This window comes from Dama dama, chromosome 1 (assembly GCF_033118175.1).
Source record: "Dama dama isolate Ldn47 chromosome 1, ASM3311817v1, whole genome shotgun sequence".
Classification (NCBI taxonomy): Eukaryota; Metazoa; Chordata; class Mammalia; order Artiodactyla; family Cervidae; genus Dama; species Dama dama.
The window spans coordinates 60,895,566-60,908,393 of record NC_083681.1 but is presented as its reverse complement, the minus strand read 5'-3'; the positions used below and the strand labels follow the sequence as shown (position 1 = coordinate 60,908,393).

The 12,828-nt window shown below is 39.4% G+C and overlaps 1 protein-coding gene across 1 annotated transcript in view; it reads left to right on the top strand.

Annotated features, from left to right (window-relative positions):
• DCDC1 (doublecortin domain containing 1) overlaps positions 1–12,828 on the top strand; it is a 455,120-nt gene that overhangs the window by 32,646 nt on the left and 409,646 nt on the right. Inside the window, exon 3 of the mRNA XM_061149231.1 lies at positions 11,512–11,781. Coding sequence (XP_061005214.1) covers positions 11,512–11,781 — 270 coding nt within the window. The remainder of the gene's footprint in view (positions 1–11,511; positions 11,782–12,828) is intronic.

The following is a 12,828-nucleotide window of genomic DNA, read 5'->3' as shown; positions in this document are numbered from 1 at the left end:
AGCCTGCAATGTGCGAGACCTGGGTTCAATCCCTGGTTAGGTAGATCCCATGGAGAAGGGAAAGGCTACCCACTCCAGTATTCTGTCCTAGAGAATTCCGTGGACTGTATAGTCCATGGGGTCACAAAGAGTTGGACACAACTGAGCAACTTTTACTGAGACATTAAGAGGGTTGTCAGTTCCACAGTGTTTAAGATCCGTCCCTAATGATCTTTTTGACTGTAATAGAAAGCCTTTATGTATAGTATTATACTGTTTCAGAAAAGAATGAAAGCTTAGTTAATCTATTAATGTGACTACCAGCTTTGTAATTCTGTGATTTATCATATCTACTATATCATATGTAGAAATTGTTTAAAAGATTCAATAACCTAAAGTTTTTAACCAATAGTTTTTATCCATACTGTTAAATTTTGACATGTTTTTACTAATCTTACTATAAGCAAATGTAGCATTCTTAAATATTTACATAGTTTGCATACATATAGACTTACAAAGGCTTCCCAGGTAGCTCAGTGGTTAAGAATCTGCCTGCCAGTGAAGGAGCTGCAGGACACTTGGGTTCAATCCCTGGGTCAGCAGGATTGTCTGGAGTAGGGAATGACAACCCACTCTAGTATTCTTGCCTGGAAAATCCCATGGACGGAGGAGTCTGGTAGGCTGCAGTCCATGGGGTCGTGAAGAGTCAGACACAACTAAGCAACTTCACTTTGACTTTTCGCTTTCATGCACTGGAGAAGGAAATGGCAACCCACTCCAGTGTTCTTGCCTGAAAAATATCATGGACTGAGTAGCATGGCAGGCTACAGTCCATGGGATCACAAAGAGTGGAACATCACTGAGTGACTAAGCACACATGCAGACTTACAAAACCACATTTACTTATTTTTTTGTGACTTAATTTCTAAAGAATTATTCAGATTGCTAAAAGAAATAATCTTTTTCCAATAACTGATGTTAAACGAACTCAGAAATGATGTAGTCGATGTTGTTAATGGAAACATACCAGGATATTGGGATTCCCTGGTGGCTCAGTGGTAAAGAATCCGCCTGCCAATGCAGGAGACGCAAGAGAGGAGGGTTCCATCCTGGGTCAGGAAGATCCCCTGGAGGAGGGTATGCCAACCCACTCCAGTATTTTTGCCTGGAAAATCCCATGGACAGAGGAGCCTGGCAGGCTACAGTCCATGGATCACAGAGTCAGTCATGACTGAGCGCACACGCACATAAAATAAAATACCAGGATATTTTCATCCAAATGAATACCTCCCCAATTTAAAATGTCTACTTTAGGAAGTAGTAATTTATTCTAATGACAATGCCACTTCTCAAAGCACTTTCTTAAGTTCCTCTTTGGATTTGCCATCAGAAACAGTGGTACTTTCTTTTAAATAACCTCAGTTTTTAATGACGACAAAATTTAATCTTAAATAGTTGTCTTTTAATCTTCTGGAAAAGAAAATACCTGGATCTAAATTTGGTGTAAAAATTGAGTAATCAAAACTACATAATTGTATAGCTAGTATGTTACACAGAAATTTAATATGGGTCCCCAAGATTCCCACCCACTGGTAAATATGCCTGGTGTAATTCCCTCCTCTTGAGTGTGGGTAGGATTGTGACTATGACAGGATGTCACTTCTACGATTATGTTACATTATATGGCAAAGATTTTTTTCAGATGTAGTTAGGGTATAAAATCAGTTGTATTTGAGTTAATCAAATGGGAGATTATCCTGGGTGGGCCTAACTTATTCAGATCTACTCTTAAATGAGAGTTTAGAGATCAGAGACAGAAAAGAAAGATGAATTCCTCTGGCTTCAAAGAAGATGATAGTAACTATGAGTTTTTTAGCTGTAAGTAACTGAATTCTGGCAAAACCTGAATGAGTTTGGAAGAAGATCCTGAGCATCAGCTAAGACTGCAGCCCCAGCTGACACCTTCACTTCAGCCTGTGAGATCCTGAGCACAGGTTCCTGCTAAGCTTTGCCCAGACTTCTGACGCATGGAAAGAAGCTGTGCTGTGATAGGCTGGTGTTGTTTTAAGCCATTTGTTGCATAGCAGTAGAAAACTAGTATAGACGGATAGATAGGTATAAAGATAGATACAGAGGTAGTTCTTAAGAAGGTGTATTCTTAAGTAGTATGATTGATATTCTTGTGTCAATCTAATATAGTAGATTTTAGAATTCAGGCTGGAAAAAATGCTCTGTATCAGAGGTAAAAATTATTTTTACCACTGATGAAAGAGTAAATAATACAATGATGAATTGGAATACTTGACAGAAATTGAAGTCTAGCATTTTAGATTGTAGGAAAGGATAAATGAGATTTAGTGATTCCAGCTGTCAAACTTACCAGGGCACATATATAGGAAGAAAGTACATTTTTATTCAAGGAGGTGGCATAGAAGTCTTAGTGAAGAAGAAGCTTCTTGAAATATGTGTATATATGAATTACCTACAGATACAATGAAAGATTCACAGTAGAGACATATCATAGACTTAGGACAAGATAATAATACTGATATAGATAGTTCAAAAAGAAGATCTGGTTATAAAATGAGCCTGTGTTCTAGAATGTGGTAGGAAGCCTCTATAGTAAACTAAGGTAAAATGAGGTTATTTTTTTTGATAAAGGTTATTTTTTCCTTTTTTTTATAAAGGTTATTTTTTCATTTCCTAAAACAACTAGTTTAAAAATCTACATGGAATTCCTAGTGGGAATTTTCTAGTTGTGAAAAAAGAAAGTGAGAAAACTGTGACACAATTTATCAAATTTTATAAAAGATACCTAGCAAGTATATATCTGATCAAAATGTGTATCTTAAAAGGAATAACAAGATGTAGATCTTCATAGAAATTATAATAAATTTATGTAATAATTCATAAGAATCACAGAGAGCACAGGATGCAAAGCCTCAAACTCACGCAAGCAGAATTTTGAAGTTAAGGTCCCTATGTAAAACCAGGAGCCGTGAAAGATAGATGCACCTATCCATGAAAAATGGAATTAAAAATTATTGATGACCAGCCTGAGGAAGCAGCAGTAAATGGATATGATAGATTCTAAGGTTCTTGCATTGTCTGGAGAGAAATATGTGCTCATCCACTCAGTTGTATCCGACTCTTTGCGGTCCCATGGACTCTAGCCTGTAATTACTCTAGTAATTTAAATTGTGTGATACATTTTAGTGAGTACTTTTTCAATCAATCAAATTTATAGTGTCCCTGCTCTCCTCACTCAGTACAGGCCATGTAAGTCCCTGCCAATTGTGTTTTCCTCTTTTGGGAGGCACCTGATACCCATCTTACTATAACCTCCTGTTTACCTTTTTATCCTGCTCTCCTAGTTCCAGGGCCACTGATGGGTCCTTTCTCATTCCTAGGTATTCTAGTAGCTTATGAAGTTGCCAAGCTTGAGAGTTCTACCCAACAGGGGTAGTGATGAAATTAAACTTTTGGGGGAATTGAATGTATCATATAGAGTCTGCAGAAAGTCGTGTGGTATAGAAATGAGACATGTAGAGGATATTAGCAGAAGTCATGAGGAATGAGGAGAAGGAGGATAGAGATAGGTTAGGCAATAAGAGGGGCTTCCCAGGTGGTGCTAGTGATAAAGAACCTGCCTGCCAATGCTGGTTTGATCCCTGAATCAGGAAGATCCCCTGGAGGAAGGCATGGCAACCCACTCCAGAATTCTTGCTTGGGAAATCTTATGGACAGAGGAACCTGGTGGGCTGCAGTCCATAGGGTCACATAGAGGCAGACACAACTACGCATGCACTAAGCTCATAAGATGAGGCAATAAGATGTAGAATGAGGAAGCAGACACAGAAGGAGAGATGAGGTTACTGAGCGAAAAAACAGTCTAGAGTTGGTCTTAAGTCACTAGTATATCCTGGAGTGCAGTGAATGGTCTTCTAATTCTCTTTGTGCTCTATTGGAGTGGTTTTATCTCCTTAACGTTTTTGTATCCTGCTGTGAGTTCTGTCATCCAAAACCCAAATGCTTGTTTGTTCCTTGTAAGCTGAATGATCCTAAACCCCACATTTCCAGCATTAACTTAACAAACCATGTGTGTGAAATTAATTCCCATGTGGGATAAGTTAGCCTTGCCAAGTTGTGTGAACATCCTCACACACTAGGAAACACATAGTTGTTTTAAGAAAGAAGTGTTCCATAGTGTTTAATAACTAGTGCAAACCTGTCATCAATGTTGATAAAATTAAGCTGAAGACTAAAGATGGTGGAACAGTAGTGACTTTTTAACATGAAAAGCTACCTTCTTCCTCCTTTTATATATAAATTACTAGAGAAAAGTAAATGATAGATACGTACATGGTAGAACCATAAAAATTCTTTTTACCATTTACCAAGTAACTCATGTGGAGAAGGAAATGGCAACCCACTCCAGTATTCTTGCTTGGAGAATCCCATGGACAGAGGAGCCTGGCAGGCTACAGTCCAGAGGGCCACAAGAGTCGTACATGACTTAGCAACTAAACCATCACCAAGTAACTCATGTACTTTATTGTCCTAAACCTACCAGAATCAGGTAGATTTAGGAGTAGGGATGGATAGTTTCCCAAAAGAATACAAATGCTGTTACCAGAACAGGGGTGGGGGAAGATATGTGCGTGCATGCTCAGTTACTTCAGTCATGTCCAACTCTTTGCGACCCCATGGACTGTAGCCCACCAGATTCCTTTGTCCGTGGGATTCTCCAGGCAAGAATACTAGAGTGGGTTGCCATTTCCTTCTCCAGGGGATCCTCCTGACCCAGGGATTGAACACAAGTCTCCTGAGTCTCCTGAATTGCAGGGGAATTCTTTACACACAGTAGACAAAAATAGTAGATGACCTGTAAATGACTCAGTTGAACAAAGCAATTTATACCTAACAAAATATTATATTCCAGTAAAATCTGTATAGCTCAAATAGCAATCTTAGAAACAGTTGCAAAACAGTGTTGAGTAAAAAAGGCGAAGTATTATATTAAAAATTTGATGTGGTTGAAGTTTTAGAATATGGAAAAAATAACAACCCTTTGCATTGTGGTGGTGGGATAATGGGTTATTACATAAAATCACCAGTATATCTGTAAAAATATTTGACAGTAAACATAATGCATTCATTAAAAAAGAAAGATACCTCATTCTTCACTTAAGTAGAGAATCCCTTTTCTTTCCTTGTGTGAGAACTTGCTTTCCAAGTAACTGTGTATGGACACTGAGAACTGTCTTTGAGACCTGCAGATCTTTCCTCCTGGCTATTTACTGCTCTTCCCCCAGGGTGAAGATCTGGGTGACTATTTGCAGCTCTGTTGCCGTTGCTGCAGAAACACGGCCTCTGTGACATGACTGCTGTCTCATGCCGCCACTCTTCACTGCCGTCAATATCTGAGTAGCTCAGGTAGTCTACAGGGTGGTCCCACCTCTGCCAGAGCTAGACTAATGATCCATTCCGGATGCTGTTTGCCACAGTCATAAACCTGGGTGGACCCTCACGGTGTAGAGAAGGCCATTCTTCTCCCCAGTGCTATGCTCAGTCCAGGGCAGATTGGGATAGAAACATGTGATGAAAACAATAATGACAATAATAAAATACAACTACTCAGATCCCAGTGTTTGTGCTCCATGGACCCACTGTATCAACTCTTATCCACATGCTTATCCTCTGGCACATGACTACCTTTCATTCCTTTAGAGGAAATAATCAACCATTTTGGGCTTCCCAGGTGGCTCCGTGGTAAAGAATCCGCCTGCCAATGCAGGAGATATGAGTTTGATCCTTGGGTCGGGACAATTCCCTGGAGTAGGAAGTGGCAACCTACTCAAGTATTCTTGCTGGGAAAATTCCATGGACAGGGAAGCCTGGAAGGCTACAGTCCATGGAGTCACAGAGTGAGACATGACTGAGCAACTGAGCATGGAGTCAACTATTTTAAACATTTGTGGATATAAAGAACACAGGCCAGAAGAAATAACTGTGGCTATAATAAAATTTGTGGATGAGAAAAATTTGGAGGAGGAGCTGTTCATGCTAAACTTTCCACACTAAGCATACATTATTTTGTAATTGTGTGGATGGGGAGGTTATATTATGTATAAGGACTACTGACTGAGGAACTAGCAAATTGGAAAAATGTGGTTTGTATAAAAATTACCTCAATTACAGTAATACATGAAAGCTAACATCCTCTATGCCTGATCCTCTATCTACACAGCTCAATATTCTCAAATATATTTGTTTCATTTTATCATACCAACAACTCTACATTTTCCATCTTTCAGACTTGGTATTTGCATAGATTTACATGTCATCCCAGGTCAGGTGGTCCTCTGTTCAAGTATTTAGTTCAGCTAAATACTTGATGAACTATAAATATTTGGCCCTACATAAGACCCAAATGTAATGCTCAGTTCAGTTCAGTTCAGTTCAGTCACTCAGTCATGTCTGACCCTTTGCGACCCCATGAATCGCAGCACTCCAGGCCTCCCTGTCCATCACCAACTCCAGGAGTTTACTCAAACTCATGCCTATCGAGTCGGTGATGCCATCCAGCCATCTCATCCTCTGTTGTCCCCTTCTCCTCCTGCCCCCAATCCCTCCCAGCATGAGGGTCTTTTCCAACGAGTCAACTCTTCACATTTGGTGGCAAAAGTATTGGAGTTTCAGCTTCAACATCAGTCCTTCCAATGAACACCCAGGACTGATCTCCTTCAGGATGGACTGGTTGGATCTCCTTGCAGTCCAGGGGACTCTCAAGAGTCTTTTCCAACACCATAGTTCAAAAGCATCAATTTTTTGGCACTCAGCTTTCTTCACAGTCCAACTCTCACATCCATACATGGCTACTGCAAAAACCATAGCCTTGACCAGACAGACCTTTGTTGGCAAAGTAATGTCTCTGCTTTTTAATATGCTATCTAGGTTGGTCATGACTTTCCTTCCAAGGAGTAAGCATCTTTTAATTTCATGGTTGCAGTCATCATCTGCAGTGATTTTGGAGCCCAAGAAAATAAAGTCTGACACTGTTTCCACTGTCTCCCCATCTATTTCCCATGAGGTGATGGGACCAGATGCCATGATCTTAGTTTTCTGAATGTTAAGCTTTAAGCCAACTTTTTCACTCTCCTCTTTCACTTTCATCCAGAGGCTTTTTAGTTCCTCTTCACTTTCTGCCATAAGGGTGGTGTCATCTGCATATCTGAGGTTATTGATATTTCTCCCGGCAATTTTGATTCCAGCTTGTGCTTCTTCCAGCCCAGTGTTTCTCATGATGTACTCTGCATATAAGTTAAATAAACAGGGTGACAACATACAGCCTTGATGTACTCCTTTTCCTATTTGGAACCAGTCTGTTGTTCCATGTCCAGTTCTAACTGTTGCTTCCTGACCTGCATACAGGTATCTCACGAGGCAGGTCAGGTGGTCTGGTATTCCCATCTCTTTCAGAATGTTCCACAGTTTATTGTGATCCACACAGTCAAAGGCTTTGGCATAGTCAATAAAGCAGAAATAGATGTTTTTCTGGAACTCTCTTGCTTTTTCGATGATCCAGCGGATATTGGCAATTTGATCTCTGGTTCCTCTGCCTTTTCTAAAACTAGCTTGAACATCTGGAAGTTTTCAGTTCACGTATTGCTGAAGCTTGGCTTGGAGAATTTTGAGCATTACCTTACTAGCGTGTGAGATGTGTGCAATTGTGCGGTAGTTTGAGCTTTCTTTGGGATTGCCTTTCTTAGGGACTGGAATGAAAACTGACCTTTTCCTGTCCTGTGGCCACTGCTGAGTTTTCCAAATTTGCTGGCATATTGAGTGCAGCACTTTCACAGCATCATCTTTCAGGATTTGAAATAGCTCAACTGGAATTCCATCACATCCACTAGCTTTGTTTGTAGTGATGCTTTCTAAGGCCCACTTGACTTCACATTCCAGGATGTCTGGCTCTAGGCGAAGTGATCACACCATTGTGATTATCTGGGTCGTGAAGATCTTTTTTGTACAGTTCTTCTGTGTATTCTTGCCACCTCTTCTTAATATCTTCTGCTTCTGTTAGGTCCATACCATTTCTGTCCTTTATTGAGCCCATTTTTTCATGAAATGTTCCCTTGGGCTTCCCTGGTGGCTCAGAGGTTAAAGCGTCTGCCTGCAATGCGGGAGACCTGGGTTCGATTCCTGGGTAGAGAAGATCCCCTGGAGAAGGAACTGGCAACCCACTCCAGTATTCTTGCCTGGAGAATCCCATGGACGGAGAAGCCTCGTGGGCTACAGTCCATGGGGTCGCAAAGAGTCGGACAAGACTGAGCAACTTCACTTTCACTTTCCCTTTCCCTAGGTATCTCTAATTTTCTTGAAGAGATCTCTAGTCTTTTCCATTCTGTTGTTTTCCTCTATTTCTTTGCATTGATCGCTGAGGAAGGCTTTCTTATCTCTCCTGGCTATTCTTTGGAACTCTGCATTCAAATGGGAATATCTTTCCTTTTCTCCTTTGCTTTTCGCTTCTCTTCGTTTCACAGCTATTTGTAAGGCCTCCTCAGACAACCATTTTGCCTTTTTGCATTTCTTTTCCATGGGGATGATCTTGATCCCTGTCTCCTGTACAGTGTCATGAACCTCCGTCCATAGTTTATCAGGCTATCAGATCTAGTCCCTTAAATCTATTTCTCACTTCCACTGTATAGTCATAAGGGATTTGATTTAGGTCATACCTGAATGGTCTAGTGGTTATCCCTACTTTCTTCAGTTTAAGTCTGAATTTGGCAATAAGGAGTTCATGATCTGAACCACAGTCAGCTCCCAGTCTTGTTTTTGCTGACTGTATAGAGCTTCTTCATCTTTGGCTGCAAAGAACATAATCAATCTGATTTCGGTGTTGACCATCTGGTGATGTCCATGTGTAGAGTGTTCTCTTGTGTTGTTGGAAGCGGGTGTTTCCTATGACCCGTGCGTTCTCTTGGCAAAACTCTATTAGCCTTTGCCCTGCTTCATTCCGTACTCCAAGGCCAAATTTGCCTGTTACTCCAGGTGTTTCTTGACTTCCTACTTTTGCATTCCAGTCCCCTATAATGAAAAGGACATCTTTCTTGGGTGTTAGTTCAAAAGGTCTTGTAGGTCTTCATAGAACTGTTCAACTTCAGCTTCTTCAGCGTTACTGTTTGGGGCATAGGCTTGGATTACCGTGATATTGAATGGTTTGCCTTGGAAACGAACAGAGATCATTCTGTCGTTTTTGAGATTGCATCTAAGTACTGCATTTCAGACTCTTTTGTTGACTATGATTGCTACTCCATTTCTTCTAAGGGATTCCTGCCCACAGTACAATGGTCATCTGAGTTAAATTCACCCATTCCAGTCCATTTTAGTTTGCTGATTCCTAGAATGTCAATATTCACTCTTGCCATCTCCTGTTTGACTACTTCCAATTTGCCTTGATTCATGGACCTAACATTCCAGGTTCCTATGCAATATTGCTCTTTACAGCATCGGACCTTGCTTCTATCACCAGTCCCATCCACAACTGGGTATTGTTTTTGCCTTGGCTCCATCCCTTCATTCTTTCTGGAGTCATTTCTCCGCTGATCTCCAGTAGCATATTGGGCACTTACTGACCTGGGGAGTTCCTCTTTCAGTATCCTATCATTTTGCCTTCTCATACTGTTCATGGGGCTCTCAAGGCAAGAATACTGAAGTGGTTTGCCATTCCCTTCTCCTGTGGACCACATTCTGTCAGACCTCTCCACCATGACCCGACCGTCTTGGGTGGCCCCACACGGCATGGCTTAGTTTCATGGAGTTAGACAAGACTGTGGTCCTGTGATCAGATTGGCTAGTTTTCTGTGATTATGGTTTTAGTGTGTCTGCCCTCTGATGCCCTCTTGCAACACCTACTGTCTTACTTGGGTTTCTCTTACCTTGGACGTGGAGTATCTCTTCACAGCTGCTCCAGCAAAGCACAGCCACTGCTCCTTACCTTGGACAAGGGGTATCTTCTCACGCCACCCCTCCTGACCTTGAACGTGGAGTAGCTCCTCTCGGCCCTCCTGCGCCCGCGCAGCTAGAGACTATATTTTAAGATTACCTTTGTTTGCTGAGATGGTAAACAAAATGCAGTTCAAATATGGGAAGAACTTGGTAAGGAGTGAGTATAATATGTTGATAACCACCCCCTCCCCCTCTCAGATCTAAACTGTATTTCAGAATTATAGCAACTTGGAAATAAGTTGATGAGCTCTAGTCATTCAAAAATTGTGCATTAAAAACATAAAGTAATAGCATATATGATCTGATTTAGCCAGCTGAGATAAGTGCAGTATCGATTAAATTTACTTAAAAAGTAAGCTAAATCAGTCAGAAATGAAACCTAAATTAAGAAACCACAGGAGAGTAGGTTAAGTACTTACTTTCTGTTTTGTTGCTGTCTCTGATGCAGTAGTCGACGGTGCTGTGGGTGAAGGTGGGTTGTGTCTGGTCTAAATACTGGGGCCTGTGATCTAAGAAAAAGGGGAAAGATGTTCAGTTCTGTCATCCTGATGACCTGAAGCCTTAAAGAATGTGGTCAAAACAGGTTCACCCAAGGGCATGTTGGTGTCTACTCTAGGAAGATCTTTCAGAGGTAAGACATAGCTGTATTTTTATGTCTTCCACAAAAGTCAATTCTAAACTCTTAAGAAGACAATCATATAATCTGGGTGAATCAGCAGCAAGCTAGTTTAATTCTGTTTGCTCATAACTGTTAAAGAGAAGTCTCTAAAGCTTAAATACCAGGTAGGGTAACTGACTGTCCCAATTTGACTGAGACTAAGGGAGTTTTCAAAATGTGTGGCTAAAATGCCAAAGCCAGGACAGTCCTGAGCAAACCAGTATGAGTTAGTCACCTATGTCCAGGTCTGCTGTAAAGTCTTTACCAACTTTACTCCAACCCACAAAAGTTTGCCTTCAGGGAATTCTTTCTGCACTTAAAGTTAATATACACCCAGAGTTCTAAGCAGTTTATTTGACATATATTCTCTTTTTATTAGGGGATAGTTTGCAAGTTCTCTTGAGAGTAGGAGCCACAGCTCTAATTTTTATAATTTCTTAATATTTAGCAGAGTGCTAGTGTTTAATGAATGAATCTAAGAATTTTAAAATGTTACTCAACACTGATTCAAGCATTACACACTTTTTCTTCTTTAGTTTAAATAATTAAGTTTAATGTTTATGAATGTGTGTTTTATTTTAGGACATCTCAAGTTCAAGTTCTTTCCTAGATTATGTGAGCTACAACTACAGATTATGTGAGCCTGGGCAAGTTAATTACTCTGAGACATAACTTTTTTAATCTGTAAAGTGGGGATAAAAATGTCACTCACTTTCCAGGGATATAGTAAAGGTTAAGTAAAATACTGGCTAAGCGTGTAGTGTTTTGTCTCGCACATAGCACACAACCAGTTTTATGTGTTAGTTGTTAACAAATGATTACACATCAATTCACTGTATTCTTCCTTGCATTGTTTCTTTCAGGGAGTTTATGTCATCCCAGGCAAAAGCAGTTATTAAAACTACTGAAGATTATTTGCAGCCTCAGTTTGGCCCCAACAGACTTTCGCATTTTGCGGCAGTGTCAGAAGGGTCAGGACTTGAAGATTGCTCCACACATCAAACAGCATCAGATCATAGCCATGATGAAATATCAGACCCAGATAGCTACAAATCAAACAGTAAAAACAATTCTTGTTTTCTATCAGCATCCAGGAGAAACAGACCTGTCAGTGCTCCAGTGGGTCAACTGAGGTAATCAAAGTGGCTCTCTGTTCTTTCCTTTGAGCAGAATTTATAATGATTCAGTTGACTGTTTCAAACGTTAAAATGTAACACATCTCTAGGGGTTTTGTTTCTGCTTTTCTTTTTTCTTTGAAAGCACCTGAGTAGAATGTTGCTAATTATAGTTGTGGAAAAAAATGAGATACACCTGAGCCTGGATAATATGAAACTCTAGTTGAAGCAGAGTCAGGCTAAGACCATGAATATCTTGGTTTACTAGATAATTGCTTAAAAACAGAAATGCATACTTTTAATGTTTAAACAGTATTTGAAATAAAATCAAGTTGAAATTGAACTTATTATAATAGCATTTTGTGTATACATTTTCACATCAAGATTCTTATAATCTGTTAACCTAAGAGTTTATGGATAGAAGAAAATGTTGATAAAAATAAAAATCAACCTAAGGTATTTACATTCACATTATTTTCATATATTCAAATAGGTTATAACCAATACAGTGTATAACCAATACAGTGGTTTTAAGTTTAAAGTTAAAATGTTTACTTTAAAATGTTTACTATGCAAACGTGGCATTAGGAATTAACAGGAAAAGTTAGAGAACTCAGGTAAAAGTAGAACATGTTAGTCATTTACCATGTACTTTTGCTGGGAAAAAAATAAGGATTGAAACTAGTTTTGACTGAAAGCAAACTTAGAAATCTTCTCTTACTGCCCCCAAGCAATTTGAAATGAAAGCAATAAAAGTGACTTCAGAATAAAAACTTTAGTATGATGTATTTGGATTTCAGATCTTTTAAAAAGAAATCAAAGAACTTTAATAAACATGAAAAGTTAAGGAAAATTCTTAGCTGTTTTCTATTTCATGATGTTAAGACCATATTGCTATTTTATGCTTTCTCTTAGAATATAGCATATATAATTTTAAAAAGTGAATGCTGTGATGTTTTAGAAATAAAACAATTTATTCTGAGATACATATTTTACATGAACAGTTTTGGCAAACTTATCATGTATTAAATTTTTAAAAATATTTAAGTATATATAGACAATCTT